Raw genomic sequence first — 17,787 nt, forward strand, 5'->3', positions numbered from 1 at the left:
TGCTTCAAGAGGGCTAAGTAACAAGGATTAGGTTTCACAATACCCAGGAACGCTGGAAACTTGACAGTAATCTCTAATATGTTACTTTTGGGGAAAAGTTGACAAGGTTTTTAGGTAAATGAGGTCATTGGAGAGCTTATAATCAGAATTCAAAGCCAGCCCTGGCAGACAATTCTAAGAGACTGTTCCTTTCAGTGAAGCAACAAACAGCCGGAACTAGAGGTGTATGACTAAAATGATAGAGCCCAGCCTTAGGCAGAAAAGCTAAGCAAAAGTACGAAGCCTTGTGTTCAACCCCAGGACTAGCACAAATAAAATTGTGTGTGTGTGTGCTGTCCTGGGGCTTGAACTCAGGGCCTGGTTGCTGTCTATGACCTTTTATGCTCAAGATTAGCAATCTACCACTTGAATCTTTACTTTTGGCTTTTCTGGTGCTTAACTGGAGATGAGTCTCACTGAGTTTTCTGCCTGGGCTGGTTTCAAACCTCAATCCTCAGTTACGCCCCTGAGCAGCTACAGATACAGTTCTGAGCTGTATTTATTTTTTAAAAATAAATTCACCCCTCATGGTCTAGAGATGTAATTCATTGACAGAGCACTTCATTTGCACCCTATCATGTACAATACATAGGATCTTCTAAATTGTTCAAAAAAATCAACTAAGTTTGGCAAGCAAGGTCCTATGCAAATACTATATGATGTAGTGATTATAATATACTAGGACATCTGCTCAGCCAAGATGGGGCCAGCTTGTTATTCTCTAATTTTATAATCTCAGGAATGTGTGTGTGTGTGTGTGTGTGTGTGTGTGTGTGTGTGTGTGTGTGTGTGTGTGTGAAGGCTTTTCCCTAGGAAGCTGCTGCCTTACTGAGAACTGCTATACTCTTAAGTTGAACTTAAAATGTTACAAAACTGAACTCCTACCCTACAGTGCATAGGCCATAAAAGACTGGAGTTTTGGTTGGAGGATGCTTTATTCCAGAATGATTATAGTTTTAAATTGTAAGCATTTTGGATTTTTGATACAAGATTAATTTAGTTTTGTAGTTCTGTAGTTCTTCTTTCAATTCGTTAATGTTCCAGTAGTTAGTAATGTTCATAACAATAAGCATAAAGTTCATTAGTGACTAGCCTAAGGGAGATGTGCTCAATTATTATTCTTCCTCTTCCAGTTCTAAAGCGGTTGTGTTTGTACCATTTCCACAAGCAATCTGTACAGTAAACGTCGAGGTCATCATAAAGCTTTTGTTACTAGAATAAGGAAATAGGAGAGATCTGGGGTCCTTCCCAGACTACAAGGGAGAACAGCTGTTGTGGCAGGCATGTGACCATTTCCTCCCTGACACGTGGGGGGTTGCACGAAGCAGTTCTGTGCGGAACACACTGGCATCCTTCATGAGGTGGTATTTGGGGCAGACATGGAGAGCACTATAATTGTCTTTGATATCAGCCCCTCGGAAGTAGACTACCATGTATTTGTGCACGTGCATCTGACTACTTAGATCACTGCAAAAAAGGTGGAAGGCAAGAGGGAACAGGTCCTGAGAGCTCTCCCTGGGGGCACCCTCACTGGGACCACAGGTCCCATCACAGGTGGTGTTGGCATTGGATAGGAGGAAGATCACTTTATCTGCTATTTGTTTCTGAGTAGTAAGCCACTGCAGGGGACCCATCTCAGCTATTTTCTTTTTCTGCCACTTTTCAAGGATGACCTCACTTCTACAGTGGTTTTGAAGAAATTCGGTGAAGTAACAGACTGTGTGATGGAAGCATATGTCAGATGGGTAAACTACCAGAACCTTAACAAGAGGAAGTAGTGAGGTGCCTGTAGGAAAAGACATCATCTTGATCTTTTCTGTAAGAAGGAAAAGGAGAATTTGTTACTTGAATAACAAACAGCAGGCATTCATTCAAATTCACCTACCATCAGCCCATGATCCCTGACGAGAGAATGGCAGCTAAACACCAGGGTCCTAGTCACTGTAGAAGGACAGCATACCCCTTCTGGTCCTTTTGAACCCACCACTTGAAACACACTGAGCTTAAGCTTAACTGTGTTTGTAGAGATGTATTAAGTCACTAAATCAATCACTCAAGTTTTTATCTTTCCAAATAAATTCATAGAAACTTTATATTTTAAATACTGTGCCAGGCATAAATTGGTGGTATAACTAGAATTTTTACCTGACCTTTGCCTATTATGTTTGAGTTGGATCAATCATAATTTGTCTATATTATTCTCTACCTATAGATGGCAGAATTTGGAGTTCTATCATCAACCTGGCACACATGGCTGTGTGTGTGGGAAAAACAGTGTGTGAGTACTTGCATGGCATGTACATGCCAATACTGGGACAAACTCACTCAGGACCTCATGTTCTTAGTGTTTTTGCTCAGTACTGATGTCCTATAATTGATCTTCATCTCTACTTTTGGTGTTTTGCTGGTCAACTCAAAGTCTCAGAGACTTTTCTGTCTGGACTGGCTTTGAAACACAATCCTAGATCTCATCCTCCAACTGAGTAGCTAGGATTACAGGCATGAACTACTGGGACTGGCATTTATTTTAAAAAATTTTTTTAGCTAGGCCACCCCTGTAATCCTAGCTATTTACTTAGGAGACTAAGATCCGAGGATCCAGGTTCAAAGCCAGCCTGGGCAAGAAAGTCCATGAGACTCTATCTCCAATGAACCACCAGAAAACCAGAAGTGGTGCTGTGGCTCAAGTGGTAGAGTTCTACACTTGAGCTGAAGAGCTCAGGGACAGTGCCCAGGCCCAGAGTTCAAGCCCCACGACCCCAACAAAAAGAAAGAAAAAATTAAAATTGTCTTTTTTTGCTACTAGGACTCAAACCCGGGGTATGTGTTTATTTACTGAGCAATTGCTTTGATACTAAGGCACATAGCCTTCTTTGATTAGAGAGAACATGGCATGAGTCTACAGTACCCCATGCAGCTCAAAAGATCATTTATATTCCATTTTCTATGTGTGGAATAAGAGAAAAGCAGAACCTTTCTCTGCTTGTACAGCTATATGAAGTCCCTGGTGTCCATATTTAAAGACTCAATGTTGGGCCTCAATGTAAGAACCTTAGAGAATGAATTAAAAGAATAATTTTTTTAAAGTAGGAACTGACATACAGTAAAGTGAAATGCAGTGTGCTATTTTAATACTTACAGAAGCCATACAGAAGCCTGGTGGTAAAAACGAAACACAGTCTATAGTCACAGACCCTTGTTATCCTAAACTAGTAGAGAACATAGCATACTTTCCACTAGTGCTCCAAGCCATTGAACAAATGCTGCCCTAGTGGAGGGACAAAGAGTGAACAAATGCAGCACTGTACTCACTTAGACACTACCTTGAAAATGAACTCTGCAACCCGTAGGTGGGGACTGAAACTGGGAAGGAGCAAGAGAAGGGTGACACTGTCCAAAAAGAAACGTACTCATTATCTGACTTACATAACAAGCCTTCATAACAACAAAAAATAGTAACAACATCTTCAACAAGTGGTACTGGCAGAACTGGTTAAGCACCTGCAGAAAACCAAAGTTGGATCCTTCTTTGTCACCCTGTACCAGGATTAACTCCAAATGGATCAAAGACTTGGAGGTAAAAGCAGATACCCTGAAAACTTTACAAGAAGGAATAGGAGATACACTAGGTCTCCTTGGCACAGGTCAAAACTCTCTTAATACAGACCCAGAAACACAACAAATCAAAGAAAGTCTGGATAAGTGGAACTGCATTAAACTGCAGAGCTTATGTATGGCAAAGGACATAGCTAACAAGCTAAATAGAAAGCCTACAAAGTGGGAGAAGATCTTCACTAACCATACAACAGACAAAGGCCTCATATCTAAAATATATCAGAAGCTCAAAAAATTGAATCACTCCAAAACTAATCTCCAAAGAAACAACCATCCCATTAAAAGATGGGCCAAAGCCTTAAAGAGAGTCTTCTCTGAAGAAGAATTAAGAATGGCCTATAGACACATGAAGAAATGCTCAACATCTCTGGTTATAAAAGAAATGCAAATCAAAACCACTCTAAGATTCCACCTCACTCCAGTTAGAATGGCCATGATCAAAAAAATCTAATAACAGATGCTGGTGGGGATGTGACCAGGAGGGATCACTACTACACTACTGGTGGGAGTGTAAACTCATTCAACCACTATGGAAAACAGCAAGGCAGTTCCTCAAAAGACTAAACATAGAGCTCCCCTATGATCCAGCAATTCCACTACTTGGCATTTACCCAGTCATCCAGAAACAAAGACATACTAAATCCACTAGCACAATGATGTTCACTGCAGCACTATTTACCATAGCAAAGATATGGAACCAACCCAGATGCCCCTCAGTTGATGAGTGGATCAACAAGATGTGGTATTTATACACAATGGAATTCTATGCTGCTGTCAGAAAGAACAACATCATCCCATTTGTAAGGAAATGGAAAGACTTAGAAAAAATCATATTAAGTGAAGTAAGCCAGACTCAAAGGAACATAGGCTCAATGGTTTCCCTCATTTGTTATAATCAGTAGAAACCTTGGGCTCTCCTAGCAGAGATTTACAATAGAGCAAAACCTAGATACATAAGGCCATATAGAATGATGCTAAATGAAAGGACCTCCAGGATATAAAAACAAAAGCCATATAATGAGTTGATTGTTGTCCTTAATGTACTATGTTATCTCTCATCTCTTTTGCTGTCCCTTGGTTATCTTACATTGCTACCGCATTTTACCTTGTTATCTGATATATTGTATATATGTTTATATGGTTATTTGAAATTGAATAGGGAATGTGGGAAAACAAAATGAGGGGTGGGGGTGGGGGGGAGGGAAATGGTGACCAAAACATGAGAAAGGGTATCTATGTTTGTGAAGTAATGCACCTTCTATCTGATGAATATAATGTAACCCTTCTATTAATTACAATAAAAATTATATATAAAGAAAAGCAGAAGAGGAAGAAAAGCAGAGAGGGGGGAGGGAGGGAGGGAGGGAGGGAAGGAGGGAGGGAGGGAGGGAGGGAAGGAGGGAGGGAGGGAGGGAGGGAGGAAGGAAGGAAGGAAGGAAGGAAGGAAGGAAGGAAGGAAGGAAGGAAAGAAGGAAGGAAGGAAGGAAGGAAGGAAAGAAGGAAGGAGAATTAAATAACCAGGGTTTACTCTGCCTCCTATGAAAAGTTACAAAATACTCACCTGGAATCAAATTCCCTGGCATGAGAAATAAATCTCTATTGTTTAAGCTAAAAAAAAGAAATAGCTACAACAAAAAAATGCTGCCCAGGCCAGGAGTGTGGCCTAGTGGTAGAGTGCTTGCCTAGCATGCATGGATTCAATTCCTCATACACAGAGTGTATGGCAGAGTGCTAGCCTTGAGAAAACACAAGGACAGTGCCCAGACCCTGAGTTTAAGCCTCAGTACTGGCAAAAAAAAAAAAAATGCTGCCCTAACCCTGGGAAATGCTAGCAAAAGACTGCCTCTAACTGCCATGTGTCTCTAGAAAGAATGATCCTTACCATGCTTCCAGGTCAGGTAGATCCCAGCTACCAGCACCCATACAGCCACCAGCAGTGATAGGAGGAGAGGCAGCCAGCCTCCTAGCACAGACCTGTCTAGAGAAAACAGCTTCTTTACCTTCTGCAGACAAAACCACATTTACCTTCTACCTCAAAACCAAGATTTTTATTTTATATGTTAGAATCTCTTTAAAACCAAAAATTAGGAAATCTTCAGGGAGTCTGCTGATACGTTTCTCTAGTGTCTTCCTCTCATCTGTCACTGGAGACAGAGGGCTCCAGGAGTGAGGAGACATCCTCTAAAATCGCTCAGGTTTCTTACTCCTCAAAACACAAAGGCATACTCATTGCTGTAACCAGAGATTTCAGGACCTTTTGTTCTGTGAGGAATACTGGCTACACGTAGATATATGTACCATGCCAGTATAGGAGTAGAAACCCCATATTATTAGAAACCCAGTAACAATAACACCTTCTATCTTTTGACTCCACCCATGGGCTAATTCTGGAATCATTTGATTTGCCTACTGCTAATAAAATAACTGACATATATCTTAATCCAAAGAGTTCTTTTCCAGAACATGCTGCTCAGGCACCAGTGAGGCGTCTCTTGGTGCCAGTATCCCTAATTTGTTATCCAAATGTTGGCTGCATTACCATATCAAGCCATAGGAGCATACAGCCTGTCCATGTCACTCAGACTGATAGGGACTCAGAGCCCAGGGAAATTCATGTTCTCTCACATAACCAGTCCTTTGGACATTAAGACTTTTTTTTCAGCAGAGCCTGTGGCACTTTCAGTATCCATTTTGCACTATTATTTTTTCCTTCTGTATCATGCATGGTTTTATAAATGAAGCCTTTGTCCATACAGAGCTCTGTGGGACAGAACTATTTCTGTCACCTTGTGACAAGATGTGTTCCCCACAGACATATGCTGAAGTGGGCTCTGAACGTCATGCACGTCTGATCATGTTGTAACTTCTAGATACTTACTGTTATCCAGAGGGGAGGAGACTTCTGTCTGTGGACAAAGCACAACAATTCCTTTCCGTCGGATGCAATCATTGCCACAGGAATGGAAATATGGAGTCAACTAGAAAAAAAAGGCTTAGAGAGTTCTTACCATACTTCAGACCAAAAGCACAATAGTACTTCTATTTCCCTTACAACCTTCCCTGGCTTTTCCTCTAGCACTGGCATAGACATTTAATCCTTGGTAACACATAACAAAACCAATGCGGAATACTATGTCTTGAGACTGACACACCTGAAGACTGGTGTTCTAAACCTAAACTTTGTGCAAGTTACTAACATACTGGCTTCCTTACCTGGAAGCACTGGGCTATATCCTAGCAAATGTACACATTTCCTGGAAGAGAACAGATCACTAAGGCTTCTGTTGAACCTCCAGTGCTTTTTGGCATGCAAGACAAGTCTATGGCTTCCTGGAAGAGGGTCTGCTGAGCTTGGCCAGTCGAGGACATCCTCATGTTCCAAGGAATGAAGAACAGAAACTTTTAACACACCAGGTTCTAGTGACTCAGGCCTATAATCTTAGCTACTGGGAAGGGTGACATCTGAGAGTTGCATTTGAAGCTAGCCCAGGCAGAAAAGTCCCCACGAGACTCTCATCACTAATCAACCACTCAAAAACAGGAAGTAGAGCTGTGGCTCAAGGGGGTAGCTCATACCTTGAGCAAAAGAAATCAGGGACAGCACCCAGGCCCCAAGTTCAAGCCCTACCCTACAACAGAAAATAAAACCAGTTTGTTACTCTTGGGTGTGTCTGTGGCCCACTGTTACTCCCTATATCCTTTGGAAACTAAAAAGACAATATTTACTGGTCCAGCTTGTTTCTACCTGTTCAACTGATGCTGGGCAGTTTGCTCTCCAGAGTTCTTCAAATAATCTGCAACTTCATTTTTCAGTTAAAGATGAGCCCTTCCCATTGAGAGTACTCACACTCTCTCAGAGTGTGCCCTACTTTTCTGCCAGTCTGTTGTTTTTTCTTTTGCTTATCTGCTTGCTTGCTTACTCAATAAAGCTCCACCAAGTTTTCTTACAGAAAAGAAAAATGAGACTTGAGAAAATAAAATGGTTGGTTCTGCTTTAGATCTGAGAGTTCATGACAAAAAGATGGAAATAAGAGAACTTCGGAAAGTCAACAGCCACCTTAGCAAAGACTTATAGGCAAACCTCTTTAGCAAGCCAGAACTTATTGTTCAGTTTTTAGAAGGAATATGATTTTAAAAAACAAAAAGCAGCCACTTATTCAAGCAAAAGGGACCATGGCTTTGAGGCAATTTCCTCATCTCACCACCATAAAGACTGTAAATATAGCTTGATGTGGAGCTGCCGCAGAGGAGAAAACCAAAATCCTTAACATCTAAGAACTAGAGGCATGGCTCAAGTAGTAAAGTGCCATCCATGATTAAAAAATACAAGCGGAAATTCCAGCCTCAGTTCAGGCCATGGCACCTGCACATATACCAAAAAAGGAGACAACCAAAGCACCTAATAGAGACATTCAGTCTCTTCCCACATACCTCATGAGGCTCACCTGAACCACAGCACCTTCACTTTCACCATTCACCGGAATGACCACAGAAGTCCGAGTTAGTTTGTTCTGATGTACCTAAAAGACACAGTTAAGAATTAGAATCATGGGGCTGGGAGTTTGGCCTAGTGGTAGAGTGCTTGCCTAGCATGCATGATGACCCGGGTTCGAAAAAAAGCTGGAAATGGTGCTGAGGCTCAAGTGGTAGAAGAGCTCTAGCCTTGAGAAAGTTCAAGGACAGTGCTCAGGCCCTGAGCTCAAGCCGAGGACTGGTAAAAATAAACAAATAAATAAATAAAAAAGGAATTAGAATCATATATACAATGAGATCAAAGTCCATGAAGAAGCCACTCTTCCCTGATTTTCATTTCAATGAGTAAGGATTCACTTCCTATTCAGATACATCTACCTTTAAGTAGATTGAGATTTATAGTGTTATATATTTATAGGTCCACAGGGACAGAAAGAAAATTCTGTTAAATCAATCAAAGGAACTGGACACTGATGTCTCACACTTGTATTCCTACCTACTCAGGAGGCTGAAATCTAAGGATCACAGTTCAAAGCCAGCCTAGGCAAGAAAGTCCACGAGGCTTCAGATTCTTATCTCCAATTAATCCCCGTGCTCCCCCCACACACACAAGAAGTCAGAAGTGGAGCTGTGGTTTAAGTGGTAAAGCACTAGCCTTAAGCTCAGGAGTTCAGGGATAGGGCCAGGTGCTGAGTTTAAAGTCCAGGACCAACACACATCCAGGGCCAGGAGCCTGGCCTAATGGTAGAATGCTCACCTAGCCTGCACAAAGCCCTGGGTTCAATTCCTCAGTACCTCATACACATACAAAAAGCCAGAAGTTATACAGTTACCCAAGTGGTAGAGTGCTAACCTTGAGAAAGCTCAAGAACAGTGCCCAGGACCAAGTTCAAGTCCCAGGACTGGCAAAAAAAAAAATGCTCAGCGTGATAGGACACTAGGCAGTTCTATGCTTTTGCAGAAAATAGCCTATTCAGAGAATCCCAAAATGCCAGTATTCTTCACAAGGTAGGAATCCAGAGGTTACCAATGAAGGTAACTAACAAGGAATAAAAGGAAACACACCTCCAATATAACACTGGTGTTATACTGGATAAGAATCATGTATCTGACTCCAAGGGGACTGTTTGTAAAATTTACTTCAACCATCTTCTCATTCTTCTTACAAGCAGTGATGTTGGGTTCCCATAGACTTCCTATGAGTTGAGAAAGAATCACACAGATTAACTAGTTAACTGGTCTGTTTATTTTGCACCCCCCCCCCAAAAAAAAGCTTTGCAAAAAAAAAAATCTAATTTTCAGGCACACATCTAAGAGACCGGGACAAAGTATACTCCTCCCAGAGTCTCAAACTACCTGCTGTCTAAGAGAAGTTTAGGGTTTCCATCTTTGCCAAAAAAAAAAACTTCAAGCTAAAAATGGTGGGGGCCACAGATCTGGTTCTACTACTACTATTCTCAGTCTGTATTTCAAGCTATGGACTAGAGCCAATATTGTCTTCTTCCCAACATTTGAGAAGGCACAGGCTGGGAAACATGCCTAAGCACATGAAGCTAGTGACTTCAAGAGTAGAAATGCTACCACAAGGCCATCCTATGGTACAGAAGGATCGCCTCCTGCCAGCTTTACTGAATTCAAATAAGGAAATGTCCCACAACTTAGGGGATTCCCTGACAGGTCTGCTGGGAGAAAAAGTCAGTTGTTTCACTGATGTGACTTGCAAATAGGAACTGGGTTCATTTCCAGGAACATGATGTATAACAACATGAATTAACTTCCTCACCTAGGAGACCATTTTTGGAAGCCCTGGTTCACAGCTGACTTTAGAAGTTCGTGCTAAGACTGATACCAGGTCTTCAAACCTCACACCCCAAATTCCTTCTGTGGTGTGTGTGTATGTAGGTCTAGAGGCTTGAACTCTGAGCTTGGGCACTGTCCCTGAACTCTTCAGCTCAAGGCTAGCAGTCTACCACTTTGAACCACAACACCATTTCCAGTTTTCAAATGGTTAACTGAAGATGAGGGTCTCATGGACTTTCCTGCCTGGACTGGCTTTGAATCATGCTTCTCAGCTCTCAGCCTCCTGAGCTAGGATTAGTGTCTGACTCCCAAGTTCCTTCATACTCCAACATCCCTTCATACTCCAGCTCCTTCATAATCCTTTCCTTGAGGAAGGGAATAAGAGAGGAAAGTCTCCCCCTTTAGGTCGGCCAGACAATGACAGGCACATAGCTCAGTTTAACAGAGATGTCTTCTGGGGTGAAGGGTTTCTAAATGACCGCTAGCACTATTACTATACCAAGATTACAATGGCTGAGGCATGTACACTAATCTCCGATGTCAGGCACTAAAGAGTGATTATCATAAAGGGGTTATTTCCACAGTTCAGGGGGGGAAACTTAATCATCTATCATGGACACAGGTTGAGAACTTGCTTTGCTAATCAACAGGATCCTTGAGGGGTCTTTACCAGGAAAGGTGATGATGGTGGTAAACAAGTGATTCCAGTCCAATCAGAACCAGCCTTCTGTTTATGCCATTGTTACATGCAGTTAAGGCTAAAATGTTAGTTTAGCTAAAGGAGTGGAGGTGGTTTCACAAGTCCTTTCCTGGAGAGGGTCTTGTCCCCATGGGCAAAGTGCAAAACAAAGGGCAAGAACCCTACGAGCTTCCGTCTTCATTGGACAGCTTGGCTCATACCTTCCAGTTGTAGGCCTTAGTTCTTCATCCGTTCAAGTCTGCTCAGGTTAGGAGAGTCTTCATATAACTAAACACAATGCTGCATCTACTTACCTGCCTCAACGCACTTTTGTTTGTATTTCATTGTGTGGTCTAAGCAGCCTAGAAATTTGAATGAAAGCTTTTACACTTTGGAAAAAAAAAAACAGTCTCTATTGTATGCTTTCCAACCAATAAGAGCACACACCTACATACATACATACAAACACGCACATCCCACAGACATATACACCACCTACAACAAACTACCAAAACATGCCAGATGTGAGTGAGAGAGAAAATCTAAATAACCCACTACCATTTTATTCTTGAACAGAAAATCAACTTTTCAACACAACTTTTATAAAAACAGAAACAGTACTGATGGGTCATGCCATGGTTCAAGTGGTAAAGCACCAGTCTAGCAAGCCCAAGATCTTGCTTTCAAATCCCAGTACTGTAATAAAAAAATAAAAAATAAAAACAGTATTAGGTACCCCTGAGAGAAGATTCTCATAAAATCACAATCCTTTCAAAGCAAGCTTTGGCAATATATATGGATTCTGCTCTCTTCTAGCCTGCTGCCTATTCCAAGCAGTAACCTAGCTAGGGGACAAAAGTCCCCTAGTCCTCAGCAATGATGTCACACCTTTGACAAAATGCAGTAAGGCCCCCAAACCCATATCCTTCAAGCTAAGCATAAGACCAGGATCAGACAAATGGGAGCAACCTTCAGGACGATTGTCAAGATCATGAAAAACAAAAACTATAGAGTAAGATGAAAAACAAGGGACTAAATACAATTAAAACCAAAAAGACATTACCAGAGATGTAGGTGAAACCCAGTTAAAGTCTGCAGTTTTCCTAATAGAAATGTACCAATGTTTTTACATTGGTCAATGTAACAATTAGAAAAAATTAGGCAGGAGAGATAATTCTTTGTACTAGTTTTGTAACTTTTCTGCGAATTAAAAATAATTCTGAAGTTTATTTAAAAATAAAGGGAGATTTAGGAAAGCTTATCACTGAAAATGAGTTGGACAGCCCAGTGCACTACTGTAAAAAAAAAGTTTAAAGGTCATTTTTGCTTTCCATGATATGTGCAGCCCTGCGTGAGGCACTTACCCTCACTTTCCTCACCTGTGATAATGGGCTATCCCAAGTTCATAGTTGGTAGGGAAGCTCACTACCAGGCTTAATAATCCTGCCTGATACCCAGGAATGGTACTTGCCTTGCATTTACCCAATTATTCTTTTTTATTTTTGTGGGTCATGGAGCTTGAACTCAGCCTGGGCGTTGTTCCTGAGCTCTTCAGCTCAAGGCTACCACCCTACCCTTGAGCTAAGCCCCATTTCTCATTTTCTAGAAGTTAAGTGGAGATAAGAGTCTCAGGTCCTTTTGTGCCCTGATTGGCTTTGAACCTTGATCCTCAGATCTCAGCCTCCTTAGTAGCTAGGATTGCAGGGGTGAGTCACCATGCCTGGCTACCCAATTACTCTTTGAATTAGGAGTAGTTACTATACTATATTGTGTGTATATATATACATATATATATAATATTGTACATTGTATATTACAGATGAAGAAACAGACCTTGCTAATCCAAAGCCTTATCCAGGGTCCCCTAGGCTCATTGGACAAACCAATACACCCCAAAGTAAAGACAAAAAGCTAAGTGAAGAGTTGAGGAAATTTACCTGGTGAGGTGAAGTTGATAGATAAAGATGGGCCATCTTCATTCATGTTTGCATTGGGGATATTATGGGCACCGATGAGGTAGAGAGTGCTCAGCTCCACAGGAAAACCAATGTAGGAGAATGTCCACTGAAAGACAAAGCAAGGTGCCTGGTTCTCACAGGCTGTGTGGGGCAGAAATAGGGCCTCTGTGGGGGGGGTTCTTTCTTTTTTCCCGGTATTAAAGTTTGAAATCAGGGTCATATGCTTGCTGTACTGGTGCTCTACCACTTCGGCTACACTTCTAGCCCTGCTTTTTTGCTGGTTACTTTGGAGATGGAGTCTAGCAACTTTTCGGCCCTGGTTGGCCTTAAACTGAGATCCTCCAGATCTCAGCCTCCTGGTTAGCCAAGATTCCACAAATACCTGGCATCTTTTTCATTTTTAATATTGTCCTTTATGCAGCTGCTGGAATTTAGAGAATGAGCCCTACACAATGAGAATGAGAGTGAGAGAGATGAACTACTAGAGCTAGGACAATTTAAATCCAGCCCACTCTCTTTGCTGATATATCCTGAAGTATCTACTGAACCAGAAATATTCAGGGAATATTCACAGAGAAATGAAGTGGCTAAAAAGGGTATTTAAACTTGGGCACATCAGTGCTCCCCAAACAGAAAGTTTTCAGTCACAACTGCATGCCTCAAAGTGCTTACCTTGCCACCAGAAGGTCTGGTCTGACTCTGGAAGGCCCGTGTGTAATTACATCTCACACAGCTATGTGACTGAATATTGCTTTTTCCCGTCACACAGATTTTGGTGGCCTTCAACAGACGGATGCTGGCTGCAGAGACACGTTAAGTGGGCAGTTACATTACTCAGTCCTTGCTACATGACAGATCTGATGCTAGATACTTCCCATGCTCTCTCAGTTGATAGTAAACACAGCATCACTAAAAGGTAAGCAGCAAGTGTGAGGACCCAGTGTGAAGATGGGGTGAGCTAGGTTTACAGAGTTCCAGGGAAGCTCTGCTGCAATTCCTAAGCTCAGATTTAATTCTTGACTACATCAAATTTAATTGAATTTAGCCAATGGAAACATAGGGGCTAAACACAAGCATGGGAATTAGATTCATTGTAAGAACCCACAGGTTGCTTTGCAAGTGCCTTGTAGCATATCTAGAGCAGATGTCAAGACTTTTGTTATATCAGCTGGGAAGTAGAAGAGAAGCCCACTTAAGCCAGTGTTCTTCCTAAAATGGGAGAATTCTCTCTGGTCTCTCCCTGTCTTCTTCCATGAAATATAATGCATTGAAAAAACAACAACAATACACAGATCATCAGCATACTACCTGTTGAATTTGCACACTGTGTGACTAGCACAGGTGAAGAACTCCCCACCCTAGAGGCGCCCCTGGTGATTGGTTTCAGTCACTCCTAACCCAAAGTAACCACCATCCCAATTGCTGACCTTCAGTTTATGCAGCATGTACAACTGCGCTATGCCTACAGGGATAACTGTATGAACTCTCCAGGATCCGGCTACTTATGTTTGTGACATCCATATTATATGAAGTTACAGGTCATCCTATTGGATTTCACCTGTTACTATATTCCACTGTTGGTCATTTGGGTGTTTTGGTTATTAAGAACAGTGCTACTGTGAACATCCTGGAATGTAGCTTTGAATATAAACATGTTGGACTCTTTATGGATATATCGAGGAGTGAGATGAATAGTTCTTTTAGCCTGCATATTTCTAGTTTAGTAGACACTACAGGGCTTATATTTGATTGATGCGAACTTACCATCTGCCCGGAGTGTCCAGCTTATGTTCATCAAAATTGAACTGTCTTTTGCTGCAGTGCTGGTTCTAACAGGTTCTACTCTGAGGTCCCTCAAATCTCCTGGGGTCAGGGTGTGTTGAATCAGCCACTCTGGAGATGGCCCTAGGCAAAGGTAAGACTTCTCATGACATTCCTCTTCCTGGTCCAGTCTCCCGATCCACTCTGACCCATCACTATTCATCGTATCTTCCAGCTAAGGTAAGCCAAGCCTTTCTAGGTGTTGGCTGAACACAGCTAAGCTGGAACTGACCTCATGTCCAAATTACAGCACATTTGGAATCTATATACCCAGCTGCATGGGTATATAGAGGTCCCCTGTGCCTCCAGCCATCTGGTCACACTGATCCCCCCTCATCCTCCCCACACTCTACTACCTTCCAGCTTTTGTTGCTGTCATCTCTTCTAGAGCTCATCTTCCCTAGATCCATTTTGGGAGCAGAAATTCATCTCAAATACCCATTCTTCTATAAAACATTTGCTCACTGATCCCCACCATAAGTTACTTCTGTCCCCTACACTGGCACTCCCTCTGTCTACAGAGTGGCAAACTTGCTTTCTACCCTGCATGGTAAGACCTTCCCCGCCAGTGTCCCAGTCCTTTACCAGGACCTCTTTATTCTTCAGAGTTCTTGAGAACTTCAACCCCAGCAACTAAAACAAAGTAATCATTTCTCCTGTGCTTGATCTCTGCTTAAACACTTCCTAGATTCAGGTTCTCTTAACATCCAAATGTGATTCAATATACTAATTCCAAAAATGTACCTACCATCTTCAGAGCCACACTGAATATTCTACAGGAGGGGGGGAAAAAAAAACAAGTGTCACATTGAAGCCAACAAACCACAAGCTTTCTGTTATCAGATTAGGCAAAATACCATCTTTTCCCCTTGGGTGCATAAGTAAATTATAAAGTTTCAAAAAGATGATCTGTTTCTACTTCACAACTTGGAGAAAACTAAGCCGCTCCTCCAGTGATTTAGTTCAAGGCCAGAGGTGGTCTCCATTCATTTATGGGTATTAACCTTCCCTGTGCCAAAAGCACAGATGATTTAGGACCATCCTGAGCACCAACCTCCCCACCCCACACCAATATTTGACTGTAGGTTTTCAGAACTATCTGTAGTTTTTATTGAGTTTCCCAGACAAAGGATTTATTGTGCAATGAAAATGGTCAATGGTACTTTCTACAGATTCTTAACATGCTGTCTTTTTAAAAAAAAGGAGCTTTTTTTTAAAGAAAAAAAGATAAATATTTATCATTGATGTCCAAGACATCAATGAGATAAACTGTGCATGTCGACTTAAAAAAAAATTAGCCAGGAGCTGGTGGCTCATGACTGTAATCCTAGCTACTCAGGAGGCTAAAATCTGAGGATCAAGGTTCAAAAATGGCCTGGGCAGGAAATGCCATGAGATTCTTATCTCCAGCAAATTACATGGAGAAAGCTGGAAGTGGTGCTGTGGCACATCCATGATTCTAGTATCCATCCCCTCCCTCTATGCCTCCACCCAGTAAGACAGAAGGTAAAACTTTTTCCTTCAATACTGGGGATTAAACTTAGGACCCCTCTCTCATTTGATAGTCAGGTGTCTACCATTTGAGACATGACCCTAGTCCAAGGCTTGATGGCTTGAGTCATTAGGGTTTGGATAAAACCATCATAACCTCTTTGTCTCTGTGAAACTCAACTGAAGGGATCTCATCCCATATTCTTCAACAAATAAGATATCACATTGGAAACTATGTTTCTGTTGAAAGACTAATGAGATAAATTTTAGGAAGAAGCCAAGCAGCCGCTCTAACTCATAGTTCAAACTTGCCTTACAAGCAAGTGCCACAAAGGCAACGAATTCTTCCGTTGGTAGAAAAAGCTAAGGGGCTCTCAAAACAAAAAGGGCAAAAGACAGCTGCAGAAGGGATCAGGACACTGTGAATGGTATATGGTTTCCCATGGCTATCACCCAAGACCCACCTTGCTGTGCTGTATTACACTATCTGAGAAGCAGGGATTGGTTCTGAAGGCCCTTTTGAAAATGAGCTTTTTTTCCTTCTCTAGTGACCCAGAAAATTGATTCAATTCAGAAGAAAGAAAGCCTAACTTTTGGAATCGACAGGATCCAAGAGAAGGAAAAGTAAGCAGGTAGTAGCCTCAACCAACCTTGGACGAGGAAGTTCTTGTCTGCTGCTTTGTGGGCCACCCTTCCTTTTACTGATGGAGAAATGGAGGCTAGGTGCGCACAGACACCTGAATCAATAACCCAGGGTGGCATCTACTACTAGATCTGTCCGGCCTGTGATCCACCGGGATTGCCCACGGGGGGTTAAACAGGAGCCATCGAGAGCTCCATCCCTCCAGGCGTGAGGAAGCCCTGGCTGGTGTGTGAGGGGCGGGGGGGAGAGGGGAAGGGGTGCAGTCAGGGTCCAGGAGCCAGGGAAGGGGTGAAGAAGGGGTAGAGGTGCAATGCTTACCGGTTCTTGGGGCATAGCGCTTCTGCACAGCGCAACCAGGCTCAGCAGCACAAACGACATGACCCAGCCACAATCGCTCACTGGCCGCCAGCACGCAGGGGTCTGGGCAGCCCAGCAGCCCTGGGCGCTCTTAAACTTGCATCCTGGCCCCGCCCATCGGGGCCCCGCCCCCAGGACCACGCCCCCTCAGGGCCCCGCCCCCTGCAGCCCCGCCCCGGGCGGAGGCGGGTCTCGCTCGCTCTCCCTCCACTCCCGGGCCCCGAGGTGAAGTCTCCCGCCCAGTCTCCAGAACTCCCTCCGGGCCGGGTGGGGGGGTCGGGGAAGGGCAGGGACTCCGCGCGGGGCTGGTCGGTGCGCACGCACGTGTGCTCCTGGCGGGCCAGGTGTGGTGCCTGCACCCACGCCCCCGGCCCAGCGCCCCGCCCGGCTACGCCCTCCCACCCCAGGCGCTGGGACCCGGCCGCCCTCCTGCTCGTGGAGTGCGCGCGCGGGTGTGAGCGGTTACAGTGCGGCGGGGCCAGGGACCGGGCCGCGCACCGGGCGCTGCTGCTCTCCTCGAGCTCCGGGGTCCCCCGGGTGAGTATCCCGGAGAATGAACCCCGAACCCCCAGAGATCCTCCAGCCCGGAGGCTCTGGCGGGTTGGGAGGACTTGGGGACCCCTCTATGTGGTAGCTGAGCCGGGGCGGGAGGGGGGGCGAGGGAGAGACGCAAGCCTCCGCTTGGAGCCACTTCTTCAAGGGTGCTACTCAGCAGGCGCTTAGGCAATTTAAAAAAAAAAAAGGAGAGAGAGATAGGAATTGTCTGCTCCCACCCCTTAGATGTGTTTGCTGGTAAATGTGTGTTTCCACAAAATAGAGGGAGTCTCGAAGTGGAAGCCTCAGCACTGTGGGTTTAAGAACTGCGGTTCTCAGGGTTGATACTTAATGAGACTGAGACTTCAAGGCCAGGC

General features: G+C 43.4%; 1 protein-coding gene across 1 annotated transcript; it reads right to left on the reverse strand.

Moving 5' to 3' along the window:
* Positions 1 to 966: 966 nt before the first annotated feature.
* Positions 967 to 16,918, reverse strand: Il17rb (interleukin 17 receptor B). Its single transcript, XM_090355102.1, has 11 exons — positions 16,838 to 16,918; positions 15,134 to 15,158; positions 14,329 to 14,469; positions 13,237 to 13,364; positions 12,544 to 12,670; positions 10,921 to 10,968; positions 9,193 to 9,323; positions 8,100 to 8,174; positions 6,533 to 6,632; positions 5,537 to 5,632; positions 967 to 1,855 (listed from the first exon to the last, which is right to left on the reverse strand). The coding sequence occupies exons 1-11, from the start codon at positions 16,895 to 16,897 to the stop codon at positions 1,293 to 1,295; spliced, it is 1,494 nt and encodes a 497-aa protein (XP_090211228.1). The 5' UTR covers positions 16,898 to 16,918; the 3' UTR covers positions 967 to 1,292.
* Between the last annotated feature and the right edge of the window lie 869 nt (positions 16,919 to 17,787).

This window comes from Megascapheus bottae, chromosome 2, assembly GCF_031878675.1.
Source record: "Megascapheus bottae isolate mThoBot1 chromosome 2, mThoBot2.hap1, whole genome shotgun sequence".
In the NCBI taxonomy this organism is placed as follows: Eukaryota; Metazoa; Chordata; class Mammalia; order Rodentia; family Geomyidae; genus Megascapheus; species Megascapheus bottae.